This window comes from Rhinolophus ferrumequinum, chromosome 16, assembly GCF_004115265.2.
Source record: "Rhinolophus ferrumequinum isolate MPI-CBG mRhiFer1 chromosome 16, mRhiFer1_v1.p, whole genome shotgun sequence".
Taxonomy (NCBI): domain Eukaryota; kingdom Metazoa; phylum Chordata; class Mammalia; order Chiroptera; family Rhinolophidae; genus Rhinolophus; species Rhinolophus ferrumequinum.
This window is the reverse complement of record NC_046299.1, coordinates 48,832,866-48,847,763: the sequence shown is the minus strand read 5'-3', so window position 1 is coordinate 48,847,763 and position 14,898 is coordinate 48,832,866. Positions and strand designations below refer to the sequence as shown.

The window sequence follows — 14,898 nt, the reverse complement described above, 5'->3', positions numbered from 1 at the left end:
CACAATTCCATGAAAGTGCCTCTATGGAATCATAAATGTCCCAAGAATAAAATATCATTTTGGTAAACACTCATGGAAATGCTATTCTCCCTGCTCGGTGGGAAAAAAATATCACAGGAAGATCTCAGCAGGAGAGGGGAAAACAGCCTCTACCAAAGCAGGTATACTCCTCAGCACAACAAAAAGAACTTTAATTCAAACTACTTCAATTCAACAAGCATTTGTTAATCACTTACTATATACAGAGCACCAGGGTAGATGTTTGTTCATCTCTATACAAATAAAACATGATATCTGTCTTCCTGGGAATTTAGTCTGGGAGACAAACACTTCTCAACTAAAATACGATAGATTCAGACAAAATGTAATATAAGTTTTAAAACTGCTCTGGTAGTATGGGAAGTGAGAGATTAAAACCAACTGCAATAATTTTGAAAAAGATTCTTCTTCACGTATACTAAACATATATATTCATATATTTAACTCATGTATCCATTCTTAATCAGTAAGCCCAAAGTAAAGGTGCCAGAAATGCTCAGCAAGCAAGCATCAGAGGTGAAATCTACACACTCAGATCCTTTGGACTAAAAATAAAACCTAAGGCACAAGTGCCTTACAACAAGGAGGATGTGTGGAAACGACTCACCAACATCAGAAGGTCCGTAGTGGGCATCTTCCACTTCCAGCCGCACTTTCAGGGCCTCCCGTCTGAAAAACGGAACCAGGTTTGTTTACTTCTCTTCTAAAACTATCGCGTTGGCCGCCTAGATTCGCCAGAGAATCAAGAAATGGTTCTCTCCCTCTTTTGAGAGCTCGGATTTCACTCCCAGCTATCACACTCCACCCCCAGCACCCCAAACCAGCGAATCAGAACCCTGCTGGCATTAGGCTTCCCTCCCACAGCACACCGAATGAATCCAGACCCAGCCTCCCACAAAGCAATGCCCCCAGGTGAATACCAGAGGCAACGCCCAACCCTCCCCGGACGCGGGCCTGGAGCCCCGTAGTCCAGCCCATTCAATCCAACCCCGCGGAGAATCGAACGCTCAAGGCCGCCCACTGCCCGGGTGCAGCCTTCACTGGCCTCCCTTTAGAAACAGGCGGGCCTCGCTCGCGACTTCATCCCTCCCTCCCTCCTCCGGGGAAGGATCAGCAAATCCTGCCGGCCCCAACCCACTGCTACTCCGTCGGGGGAGTAGAGTTTCAGATCCCGCTCCCTCTCGGCCCGGGCGCCCCCCACCCCCATCCACTCGCGAGCCTTGCGCTCACTCAGACCTCGAGTGGTCAGCGCCCCCACCTTCTGCCCGAATCCGATCTTGCCCCGCATCTGCCAGCCCCCCAGTCCCGCCCGGCCCTTCCTCCTCTCTTCACTCCTCCCACCCAGGACCACCCTCCCGCCCCCAGTCCGGACCCTCCTGTCGTTTCGCGCGCCAGGACCCGCTCCCCACTCAGTCCCCACTCTCCTCCCACCCCAAACCCGAAGTCCTCCCCCCCAGCCCCGACCCTCCTCCCTCCTCCGTAGCCGTGACCTTCTCCCCCTCCTCAGCCCGGAACCAGCTTCCCCGCTTCTCCCTTCGGACGCTCTCGCCCCGCCAGATCCTCTTCACCACAGGACCCACTAGTGAGTGGCGGGGATCGGGCTCCCCCTGCCGCTGCCGCGGCTGAGATTAGAGGTCGGACCGCGGGCGGCCCCGCCCCTCCCGGGAGGTACCGCCCCTCCCCGCCCGGAAATGGCTCCCAGGCCCCTGCGTGCGCGGCCCCGCTGCCAGCCGCACGCACGCCTCTCCCTGGGGTCCATGGCGCGTGCGCGTCGCCTGCTGGCCAGGCAGGGGCCGGCACCCTGGCCTTCTTGGGAAGGTTTAACTGCCATCCCAAGACAGCAGCTTCACCTTCAGGCTGCCTTTTTAAAAACCAACTTACTGGCCACACATGGTCACTTGTAACCCCCGAGAGATTGGGCCTGCAGAGCACTACAAACTGATCTAAATAAACTACCCAAGATGGGCCTCTAGAGGAGGCCTTTCGGATTTTAATGAGTGACCCACGGATTTGTCCTTTGTCTTTTACCTGGAGACTCCCATCAAGGACAGTGATGTCCAAAGAAAAGGCACATGGAAATTCCCCTAATGGATATCCCACCCTTCTCCCCACTTCCCCCACAAAAATGGAGAATAGAGACGACAGGTTGTGGAGAGGAAGAAACTTTCTTCCACCCTCAAGGTTTTTTCAGCTGGTCTAATAATCTAATAAATATGAGACAGGTTAGCAAGAGAAAATGATCAAATACAGTTACATACATATGCATGGGAACCCCCACACACATGAGACTCGGGGATCCCCACATTCACGAGAGGTTCAGGGACAGAAAGGGGGAAATGAGGGACAGAAAGGGGGAAATATATGACCTTCTGAGCTAAGGATGAGGTAAGCCACCTGGGGGCGTCAGGAAGTAATTGCAGGGAGAGCACAGGTTCAGCAATTAGAAGTTTGCCCTGCCATATAGGTAGGTCAGGAAAAGTTATTTCTGGTGATAACTTTTATCATGGGCCTGGCCCCTAATTTAAATTCTTTTAGATAGTGGGGGTGGGGAGGGGCAGATGTTTCTCTTGAGCCTGCAGGGCCTCAGTTGCTTTTAACTCAAAATAATCCTCATACGGCAGAGGCACATCTTGGGGTGACTCGTTCTGAAGCCCTACAAGGTGTTGGGCAAAAATGCTACCAATACTGCTTTATTTTCATGAACAGTGTTGGGAATCATCTCATAAATGTAAGTGAAAATGCCCACCAAGATGACAAAGATCCCCCTTCCTTTTCAGGTGAAATAAATCTCAAATACATTTTTCATGACTTGCCCATGTTGTCATGACACTAACTCAGTAGAAGCAGAAGGCAGTGTCGTTACAGGTTGCTGACCAGTGATCTGCACACAGTATTTTTTCAATAGATTTTTACAAAAATGATACCTAGATGGAATCTTGAAATCTTAACAAAAATGATACTAATGAGGGTACCAATTCCATCCCCTTGCAAAATGTTGTCATGACACTAACCTAGGGTATCATCATTGCTACCATAATTATCCTTATCTAGGATGAAATTCCTTCAGCACCTTCCAGTTTCCCACCTGAATGCTTAAGACCCTGAACGAGTCAAGCAGTTTATCTCTGGGCTTTCTTACCCTCACGCCCACCCCATCAAAAGTCCCAGACATCTCTATCCAGAGCCCCTGAACCAGGCACTGACATTCCATATTCTTAGTCCTCTTACTGCTCTTCCTCCAAAGACATGCATTCTCAGTATTGAAGAGTCAGAAAATATTCTCGGGCCACCTGCCAATGCCTACTCATCAAGAGTGACTTTGGGATTTCAGGCATGTGCTCCCCACTCTCCATCCTCCGCCTCTCTGCTTTATTTTTATTTCAGCTCCTAGGATCTGCTCTCCCTAGTCTCCATGTTAGCTGCCACCTCCCCCCCTTTAATCTAGAATCTCTATGCCAGCTGACTCGAGAGCAGGGTCCATGTCTGATTCCTCCCTGCATTTCTGCAGTACAACTTCACTGCTGCTAACACATGGTCAGCAGTCTGTTGATTCTTCTGAGATGAATGAACCAATTCAGCCATACTGACTAATCCTTACTGTGGACTGAATGTTTGTCCCTCCCCAGCCTCCTTCAAATTCATATGGTGAGGTCCTAACTCCCCATGTGGGTCTTTGGGAAGTAATTAGGTTTAGATAAGGTCATGAAGATAGTGCGCACATAATGGGATTGGTGTCCTTACAAAAAACGGAAGAGACACCATAGTAGCGCATGCGTGCTCTCTCTCCACACACACACACACACACACACACACACACACACACACTCTCAGAGGAATCATAGGAGCACACAATGAAATGGGGACCCTTTGCAAGCCAGAAAGAGGTCCTTACCGAAAACCAAATCTGCCAACACCTGGATCTTAGACTTCCCAGGCTGCAGAACGGTGATAAATAAATGTCTGTTGTTTAAGCCACACAATCTATGGTATTTTGTTATAGCAGCCCAAGCTGACTAAGACATTTACCTTGCTAAGAACTATGCCAGGCACCTTTATATATCCAAGGCCCTATTTATGTCCCAACTTGCCCAGATCAGGTGACTCTCATCATCACTCAACTTGTAAACAAGGGCACTAAGGCCCAGAGAAGGTAAGCGATCATCTCAAAGACACACAGGAGGATGGGGTGGAGTTTGGGTGGGGAATTAAGGCTTCAGATTTTGTACGGAGGACCTAAAATATGCTTGTGGATTAATGAGAATCAAAGAATGTTAGACACAGAGGGGCCTTCAGCTCAACCCCATAATATAGGCATAAAGAAATCCAGGCCCAGAGAGGGACGTGACTCCTGACAGTTCCTGGCAGAGCCCAGAAGCCATGTCGGGGGTGTGTGTGTCTTCAGGCTACTCTGCTCCTTTAGCCCACTCTCCCTCTGACTGCAGCATGATCAGGGATTACAAGAGAAGTGGCCAGAGACAAAGGATGCATGAGGATTATGGGAGAAAACTTCAGCCTTCACAGGGGAATCACATTTTACCAAAATGAAACAAAATTCACACTGACTATGAGTCTTACATGTCCTAGCTGTATTGATGGGCCCTTGGGAGAAAGCAAGAGAGAAGAGAGCAAAGGGGTTATAAATAAAAGAGAGAATTATAGTTCAAAGAGAAGAGGATTTGAAAAAGCAGGTGTTAGCTAAGGAGAGAGCACGTGTCAACATCCTTTCCCTCTCCTCCCAGAGATTCCTGCAGCAGGGACTTCAGAAATTCTAAGAAGGAGGGGCTTAGCGGGTTGAGAGGAGGCAGAGACAGGGCTGCCTGGGCTTCCACGCTCAGAGTGTGGTTTCCTGGGGAGCAGTACTGGCATCACCTGGGAGCTTGTTAGAAACGCGGGGTCTTGGAGTCCCATTCCAGACCTACTAAATCTGAATCTACATTTTAACAAGATCCCTGGGTAATATTTATACACTGTAAAGTCTGAGAAGTATTTCCCTGGGCACCCTGCTTGCAGAGAGAAAGCTCAGTGTTTTTATTAAGATTGTGTGTTTGTTTGAGATGGTTTAAAGAAGCTGATGAAGAGAAGGCATGGGGGATGAGAAGAACTAATGCTCCCCAAGTTGGCCTTTGGTGCCATCCAGGATAGCAAAAGATTGGAAGGAACTGGAATACCTATGGGGAACCAGTGAGAGACTGAAATTCCTGCTGAAGACAGAAAGCTTGGGGGTTATGGGGGGAGGCAGGGCAGAGGAAGATGGTCTGGAATTTTTTCCCCCTATGTGGCCTCTTTAATTTAGCCTGAAAGGGTCTCACTGCAGTGCTTGTTTCTACCAATTTTTAAAACAATTCATGCCAGCAAATCTGGTTCTGCATCACATGGCAGCTATCCAGAGTGGAGTTAGTAACACCCCTCCCCCATACATGAGAGCACACTCTTAAAAAGCCCGAGCACGCTACCCCCCATGCCTCCATTCCTATCCGTGACATCCCCTACTCAACTGGGGACCTTCATGGAAGTGCACCTCAGGGCAGGGCTGTGGGCAGATCTTAGGGGGGTTGCAGCTTCTGAACGCCTCCTGGAAAGGAATGGCCCACAGGAAAGCCCCCTGCAAGACTTCCACTCATGGAGCCTAGAATGCTCTGCCCAAGAGGGGCAGGAAACCAGCCAACAGCAGCAGGCTGGGTTGATCACAGTAGAACCGGCCACCCGGGAAAGGAGAAGCTGAGGGCCAGCCAGATATGGGAGCACCCACAGCAGGGAGTATGTGCCCTGAGGTTGCCATCTGGGATGAATAGCAAGGTGCAGTGGGTCACTGAGGTGTATGTCTCTGGTGCCAAGTCAGCCAAAGGTCAGAATGGCCAAGTCCTCAGAGACCAAGGGTTATTTCCCAAGGAAGCCCCACCTTTCCCGAGGAAACCCCATTGCTATCCAGGCTGCACAATCACTCCTAGCAAAGCATCAAAAACAGAGAGCCACTGCTTATCAAAAATCAAACAAATACAAACTTTCTTACCCAGAAGGCACCCTGCTGGGGCCTGCAACCACAAAGCAGCTTTGAAGGCACGTGGACAAGCCTCCACTCAGAGATCAGGTGACCTCAGGCAAGTTAGTTTAACTGTTAGAGCCTGGGTCTCCTTGGTTGTAAAACAAGGGCTAAGAGCATCTACCCTAGGACTGTGCTGGCAATTGCAGGTTCAACGTACAGTAGGCACTCAAGAACCTCCTTCCATGTCCAAGGTGAGTTCAGGTAAGATTCCAAGCTGGGTTCTGTGACCTGCTCACCCAAGCCTAGCCCTCTCACCTTGTTTCTCTAGGTCTGATTTCATTCTCCTGATTCTGGGCCCTGATTCTGACAAGTTGGTTCATCCTTCCAATGCGCTCCTTGCCCCATCTAAGGCACCCTAGCCCTTTGCAAGACTTGTTTGAGAGCTACAGGTCTACCTACTGAGTTTCCTGCAGGGTTTGTTGTTTGCTAATCAGCAAGTCCCAAACCAACCAGACCCAACACCCACTGTTTATGGAATTGCAACATATATTTGTTATAAACAGGGAGTGCACCTACCTACACGTATAATTCTTTACAATGCAATAGAATGTCCTAACTTTAAAAGTGAAAGTCATGAAAATAAAATCTTACATGAAGCTGACATATGCATGAACTTACGATGGATTGCAGAGATGGCAATATTTGAAAATTGCTGTCACTTTTCCTTTATATTTGACATTTTCAAATAAGGGCTAAATTAGGATCTTTACATATAATCACTATCAATGGGAAAGCTACATATGCAGCCCAGGAGAGAGTTGTTGTCTTGGTGACACAATTACTTTGTGAGCAGTATTGCCATGGGTGACGTGATTTTCCAAAACGGTGGATTAAGAGTTGATAAAGTTCCAAACAAAATGAAGGACAACTTAGACATGCAACTTTCAGCATGGTAGTGGCACTCCAGGAAGAGTATATAAATAAAACCATGTTTTTAAAGAAATCTACTTCTTGTATGTAAAGTGAAATGGAGTTTTTGACTTGTGTAACTATGAACTGACCTTTCACCTACATGAATGTTCTGGCAGGACGTTCAAAGATGTGTAGGACTCAGGACAATTCTTCATTATGAGGGGCTGCCCTTGCAATGTCGGCATTACCAAACATCTAGCATCCATCACTGAATGCCAGAGGAACTACTCCCATCGTCGTGACAACCAAAACTTCAAACATTTTCAGGATGCCTCCCAGGAAGTCTAACTGCCCCACTGAGACCTGCTGTTGTGGACTGATACGAAGAACACACTCTAGCACAAGCCTCATTTTACCGTCTACAGCTGAATATCTGTCAAGCTAGAAAGGACTTCAGCATCATCCAGACCTGTACTTCCCATCTAGCATTGAGCATCAGAATCTCCAAAGAGCTTTTCAAAATCCACATGTCAGTGCTCTCCTACAGACCCAGTAAATGAGAAATGTGGCCCAGACATCTGTATTTTGTACACCCCTCAGATAAAAGTCCATCCATTCTCACCAATGTCAATGTTTGGTCCCACAGCTAGTGCAGACTAAACCCAGAATTCCTGACATTCCAGCCCCAGAAGCCCAGGCCCAGAAAATATAGGAAAAGCTATGGGTTCTTGTGCTGGCTTTGGGACTCATGTACTACGTCGCTTTTTCTTGTACCCTTTACCCTCTCTGGGTCTCACTTTCTTCACCTCGAAACTGGGGATAGAGAGAAAGCTTCTCTCCAGCTTTCTCTATGCCCCACTTGGGTCATACTTCCCAGAAGCCTGTTTGGAAACTACCTCTCTGCCCCCAGGTTCCCAGGAAGGGCCCTCTATCACGAGATTATTTGGTTGGGGAAGGCGTCATCCTGGCTCTGCTTGGAAGATGAGTGGTGCTGCCAGAATCCTGTAGGAGGCCAGGCTTCCTCATTCCCTCCCCTAGAAGTGTTGACACAGATGGGATGCAATAACAAGGCCCAGTGCAATGTAAGTCCTGGGTAAACAGAGGACCGAGGGCGTAATTACAAACTTTGGCCCATGGCTACTCCTTGCCTGGCTCTGCGGAACTGGTTTCTGGACTGACTCACTCAGAGAGGCTGGGCTTTAGATAGCTGGGTACACCTTTATCCCGAGCTTGGGGGTTAGGGTAGGAGGAGTGGGCATTCATATCTACAAGGGGATGAATACCTTGTATGTCTCTAAAAATATAATTAAAGGAATTTTCTCTAGTAGGTTTTGAAAAGGCTAAGAACAGTTGTTCTCCACGCTCAAGGGAGGTGACCTAGGTAGAGAGACCAAGGACAGTTTGAGCTGAGAGTGCAGGATGAGCAGGAGTCAACCAGGCAGAGAGAGGCAGGAAGAGTGTTCTGGCTGAGGGAGCAGTATATGCCAAGGCCCAGTGGTAGGCACAGCAAGGCGAGTGTGGCCTGAGAGAGAAGAGTAAAGGGGAGGGGAGAGAGAAGCTGGTGTGCAGGTTAGAAGGGACAGATGCGAAGGGCAGGTGTGCAAATGCACGTCCTTCAGGGGCCCAGGCAGGTAATGTGACTGCTATCATGTGGGAATGGAAGCATCAGGCTCATTCATTCACTCATTCAACTCTTGAACGCTAGGTTGCAGTATCCTTGGAGGGGGATGTATCGTTGAGCAAACAGATCCATGCCCTCATACAATTTATATTCGAGTAGAAGAAGATAGATACATATATTAAGTAAACTATATGGTAAATTAGAAGGTGCCAAGGGCTATGGAAGAAGCAGAAGCAGAGCTGAGTGCAGGAAATAGAAAGTGTAGGCCTGGGACAGGATGTCACAGGTGCTTCAATTTAAAATAGAATTGAAACGATAGGGGTAGGCCCCACATTTCAAATTTTCAAACCAAGTCAAGAATCCAGACTTTTTGGTAAAATCTCTCAAATTGTTTCAAATTGCGATGTCCTAGGAGCCTGCCAGAGTCAGGGATTATTTTCATTCTCTGCTAGGACTACTTTAGTTCTTTATGTTAAACAATGGGAAGAGTTTTAGCACCCCAAGAGGCAGAACCCAGTGAATGTCTTGTCACTGTCCCATGGAAGCAACCATCAGATATTGCCAACAACGCTTTCGACCATCCGCAGAGAGCTCTCCCTTTCTTTCATACACCCAAGCTGGTCAGAATTCCTGGTTTCTTGGGGCAGACACAGAGGGGTTGCCCACAACCTCCTACTTGCCCAAGTTCTGTTGAGAAGACAGCTGTTGCTTCAGAAAGGAATGACGCTCTCTCAAGAGCAGAAATGACGCAGAGTGCTGACACCAGTCACACCTATTGACCTGGGCACTGGGTGGTAGAGGCAACATGTGGATCACTGTTTATTCTTAGTTAGCCACAGGAAACAGCAAGCCAGCATAATTTCTGGACAAAAAAAAGAACAAAAAAACAAACAAAACAAAAAACTGTAGGATCATGTGGTTTTTCTGTTGCAATCTGCATAATTTATCTTGTGACTGTGACATAACTTGCTGAATCGCCCCCATTTGTTAATTCCATCTTTTTTTTTTCCCCAACATAGAGGGGAAAAATAACTCTACTTGTATGGTGATTGTCAAGAGATCTAAAAGGTCATAAACGGAAATACGATTAAGGTACTCCCAGAACTTTGGGCAACTCATTCAATTGTTTTGAAGTTTTCTTTCATACTGAAATATACCATAGACAAGCTTGATGAATATTCACGGAGTGAACGTCAGTATTCAGCACCCGGATCAAGAAACAGAGCATTGCCAGTTCAATTGTTTTTTAAACAAATGCAACTGAGGACTGGATGCAGATGGTAAGCCTCCTGTGTGAGACCTCAGGGTCTTGCAGGATGTAGTACTTTGATCTGTATCCAAAGAGCAGAAGCAGCCCTGGAGTTTGTTTTCATCAAGGAGCCATTTGTATCACATTAATAAAACAATCCCTCTGTGTAGTATGGAGAACGGCTGGGAAAAGATCCAATTGGGCAGCCTAGTTACAAGGCTTTTATATTCATCTAGGCAAAGAATGAAGATAGTTGGTGCAAAGGTAGAATAATGGCATACGTTTAGAAGATGGACTCTTGGAAAGTGAGATAATAGATTAAAATAAGATTCCCAGAGGCACAGGCTACCTTGTACCCTGGCTAGCAGGCTTTCGTGTGTGCCTTCAAGCTAGGAGCCTCAGGGGAGAAGTCACAGTCAGAGCTAACCTAGTGGGCTATACCTTTAACTGGTTACAGCAGGATTCGGATCCTCTGCCTTAACCATGGGATTCTTTCTGACTTGATGGTTTCCCAAAAAGTAGAGTTGGTTGCAATACTAATCAAAAGAGCAGTTGCATGCACGCTGACGCTATTTCTATCTACTCTCATGTTATGGGTTGAATTGTGTCCCCCAACAATTCTTATGTTGAAGTGCTAACCCCCCAGTACCTCAGACTGTGGCCTTATTTGGAAATTGGGTCACTGAAGATATAATTAGTTAAGATGGGGCCATGCAGGAGTAGAGCAGACTCCTAATCCAGTATACCTGGTGTCCTTCTAAAAAGAGGAAATTTGGACACAGCCAGAAACGCAGAGAGAAGTCCCTCCAATACACAAATCATACCAGTCCTATCAAGCAAGTTGTTTATTCTAGCTAGTAGCCCTAATTCTGACCCCAGCTACCCTCCTCCAGGGAAGCTTTACAAAGCCATGCGAAGATGAAGGCCGAGATTGGGGTGGTGCTTTTACAAGTCAAAGAGCACCAAAGACTTCCAAGAAACCACCAGTCTAGGGAAGAGGCATGGAACAGAAAGAAACCCTCTCAGCCCTCAGAAAGAACCAGTCCTGCCAACACCTTGACCTCTCAGACTCCTAGCCTCCAGAACCGTGAGGCAGTACCTTGCTGTAGTTCAAGCTACCTACTTTACAGTACTTCATTACAACAGCCGTGGCAAACTAATACACTTAGAGCCCCAAACTAGCCGCAAACTTCAGTGGGCTGACAAAGGAGGAACAGGAAGGGCAGGGTGACGTGACTATTCCTCAGCAGCCTCAGGTCTCCTCTGAGCAGTCAGAGCAGTGGTCGGGATGGGGGAGCCTCCAGAAGCCCTAGGGTCCATTGCCAAGTGGCTTCCTGGTGGGCAAAAGCAGCCTGAATCTAGTTCTTGTGGCTTTGTTTGAGGGGACTGCCACATTCGGTTTTGGGGTACAAACCAACACCTACCACTTAGGGACAGAGGTTGTAGGGGGCCCTGGAGAGGAACTACTCACTCAGACATAGTTTAAGTGTAATTCAAGTATTTCAAACATTAAAACCATTCCCACTGGCTGTCCATTCAAACATCCAACTCAACATTCCCAGGTTATCGCATCATCATAGAGCTCATGAAACTCGCTTCACTGGAATATTCTCCCAAGTCCCTCCAGTACACAAGTCATTCCAGTCCTATAAAGCAAGTTGATTATGACGAGTAGGCCTACTCCTGACCCCAGCTATCCTCCTCCACGTGAAGCTTTACAAAGTGCCTAGTTGGGAACAGGAGGCCCCGAGGGGATTGCTCGAGGTTGTCTAAGGATACAACCTCACAACCGTAAAAACAAGTCAAATCCGAGGCCTGGTGGCAGACAGTCAGTACAGGACACGCAGGAATGAGGGTCTGCAGAGATTGTCTGGGCTGCACCCCAGGCTATGTGGAAAGCACTTCCCTGGTAAGTCTTCTGTACACGATAAGCCATAGCACCAATCCTCTATCAATAGATGACTGACCTATGAGTTAGATTGTATCTGAAGAAGATGACCTCAAAGGGAAGACACCGTACAAAGCCCGGTTAACTGAACGCTCTTCTTGAACTTGGCCCACAAGGCTCCTCGTGGTCTGCCCCTGCCTCTCTCCACCTTCATCTCTCCCATTTCCACAGCACCCTAAGACTTAATGCCCCAGGCTTACTTAAAGTGACCGTATAATTTACAATCTAACCTGGGACACTTTTGAGGCTGCGGATGTAATACATTTTCTGGACACCAAACATAAACTGAAGTGTTCTGAGCCACCTGGGACTTCCGGTCTCCCCAGCCATTTGGAGTTACTTATGTTCCCATAACATGCATGGGCTCTTATATCCCCAGACCTTTGCATGTGCTCCCCCTTCTTCTTGGAACATTCTCTCCTCCCTGGTCTGCTTAGAGCCCACTCCTTTGTGGATCCTTCCCCAAGACTCTCAGGTGTGCTAGGTCACTCCTTCCCCTGGGTCTCCACTGTCCCTGGCACTTACCACATTCTATCTTGATTTCTGTGGATCCCCACAAGACCAGTAACCTCTTGAGGACAGGTATTATTGTTTCATCTCTGTGTTCTCTAGCCTACTTCCTGTTACAACAAGTACTCAACAAGTACGTGTATAATCAATGATTTTGTGATTAGCTTGGAAAAGAGGTAGACATGAGAACTGATTTCAAATGTCTAAAGGGTTGCCATCCCAAAAAGGGCATAGGCTTGATTTATTTGACCATAAGGATAGAACAAGAATACTGACTGGAAGCCTCAAGGAGATTTATTTCAGCTCCATACCAAGAAAAACTTTCTAGCCAACAAGACTATACAGAAAACAAACAGGTAGCCTTAGGCAGTAGAGAGCGCTTTGCCACTAGAGCTATTTTGGTGACTACCATACACTTGGTAGGAATTTTGAGGATTCAGGCATGTAGTGGGTGAATGGCCTGGATAACTACCTAAGACTCGTGATTCATTCATTCATTCATTCATTCATTCATTCAGTGGTTATTTACTGGACACCAAGCATTGCACCAGGACCTCGACGAATTAGCACAAAACAAACACACCCATGTAACCACCATGCAGAGCAAGGCCCTGTGCTTGGTAATGAACAAGTCTATGTAGCCTTTGACCTCTTGGAGCTTACAGACTTGCAGGAGAGATACATGTACTTGTAAGAATGATTGGGTATTAAAAAAGAATGTGAGGGGAGCAATTGGGGTGGGGATCAGAGAAGACATATTTAAGTCAAAAAGTCATGAAAGTAGGAAGCTTGTTTGGTTCTATACCTTAGACCTTCCTGGAGAACCCAGGGTTCTTTTCCTTTATCTGATGCCTGCTCTTCCAGTTGGACAACCTTCTTGAGTGCTGGCTTAGTAGACCAGTCTATACCTGTCAGCTACAGAACTATGATTCCTTCTCACATGACATGTAACCAGGTAACTTTGATCATCCCAGGGGAGACAGGTGGGTGAGCCACATGGGGTCTTTACTTACACCCCTTTCTTTCTTCCTCTCTTCTCTGAAAGACCATCAGAAAACTGGTTACACAGACTATGGGACAATAGAGGCACAGGCAAAGCCATGGTAGGTGTACCCAGGAGCCTGGCAGAGACTCAGACTCTCAGAGCAGCTAACCTTCATCAAAGTACCCGATGGTACTGGCCTCAAATCAGAACTCCATGCATGAAACACAAAAGACATCAGTGAGCCATGGGGCATGTGATCATAGGATTTTCTCCTCTACACTGGTGAGGAGCAGCACCAGGATAATACAGCAGCCATTCAAGAAATGTTTGCTTGATTTTGGTAAACAAATTAAAAATCCCATGCATCAAAGCCTTCATTATGGGCCAGGCACTGTGCTGGATTAATATATATGTATGATCTTATTTAACGATCATAAGGTTGGCAGAATTATTATTCCTACTATACAGATGAGGAAACTGAGGCTTAGAAGTTATCAAAAGTTATCTAAGGTCATATATCTAAAGAATGGCAGGCCTGAGTGTCTTCAGAGCCTATGTTTCTAGCCTCTGTTCTATAGAAACTTTCATGCCCCAATAAAGCAAAGTGGGTCAAAATGAGCTACCCTCTCTGAACTCCAAAAGTAGATGGGGAAGCCCTCAACAGAGTAGCATTTTAACAGGAAAGGAATCTAAAACCTGAGTTTACAGCATAGGCAAAGTAAAAAGAAAAACAATGAGGTGGAAAAAAATTATATTACTCGTATTACAAAAGGATAATCTAACATATAATTCATATGCCCATATAAGGACTAACAAGCTAACAGAAAAATGGGCAAAAGTATGAACAGAGATCACAAGAAATATATACAAACAGCAATTCAACAAATGAAAAGATGTTCAACCTCACTCATTAAAGAAACACAAAGTAAGGTAAACAAAGGTCTCATGTATCTCCTGTAAATTTGAAAAACTTGTAGGATACAGCTACTATGGCCTTAAATGTATACTATATTTGAAAAGAAGGAAACTGAAAGTCATGACTTAAGTATCCATTTCAAGAAATTATTTAAAAAACAGCAACTTAAACCCAAAGAATATGGAAGAAAGGAAATAAGAGGACCAAAATACTAAAAATTGTTTATTTGAAAAAAAATCTAATAAAAATAATAACCCTTGGTAAGATTAATCAAGGAGACAGAAAGAATCAGTGAACAAATTTAGTCCAATATCCCAAATGAAAAGGAAGATATCACTATAGTCGCCACAGATGATACAGACATATGGCCTATGCTATAAATTTGTAAATATAGATGACATGGAAAAATTCCCAGAAAAACACAATAGATGCCAACAGCAAAATGACAGAGATATTATAATTATTTGACAAAGTTGTTATAGCATTCATGATTAAAAAAATGTCTCAATGAGCAATTAGGAGCACATTTGAAATAAATGGGAGAAAACTCTACACACATAAATTTAGAAGAAATGGACCAATTTCTTAAAAACACAAACCACTACGACTCACCCAATATGAAAAGGATCACTTGAATAGTCCTATAACTATTAAGGAAATTGTCTTCATAATTGAGAAACTCCCCAAAACCAAATCTCCAGGTCCAGATGGTTTCACTGGAAAAGTCTAGCAAAC

At 46.0% G+C, this 14,898-nt stretch overlaps 1 protein-coding gene across 2 annotated transcripts in view; it reads right to left on the bottom strand.

The window, feature by feature from the left end:
* SGPL1 (sphingosine-1-phosphate lyase 1) overlaps positions 1-1,666 on the bottom strand; it is a 52,144-nt gene extending 50,478 nt beyond the window's left edge. The window contains exons 1-2 of one of the 2 annotated variants that reach the window (XM_033129873.1): positions 1,530-1,666; positions 647-708 (exon numbers count right to left, since the gene is read on the bottom strand). In XM_033129873.1, the coding sequence (XP_032985764.1) occupies positions 647-673 (27 nt within the window). In that variant the 5' untranslated portion in view covers positions 674-708; positions 1,530-1,666. Of the gene's footprint in view, positions 1-646; positions 819-1,529 lie in introns of those variants that run through there. The other variant, XM_033129872.1, reaches the window with a different exon arrangement.
* Between the last annotated feature and the right edge of the window lie 13,232 nt (positions 1,667-14,898).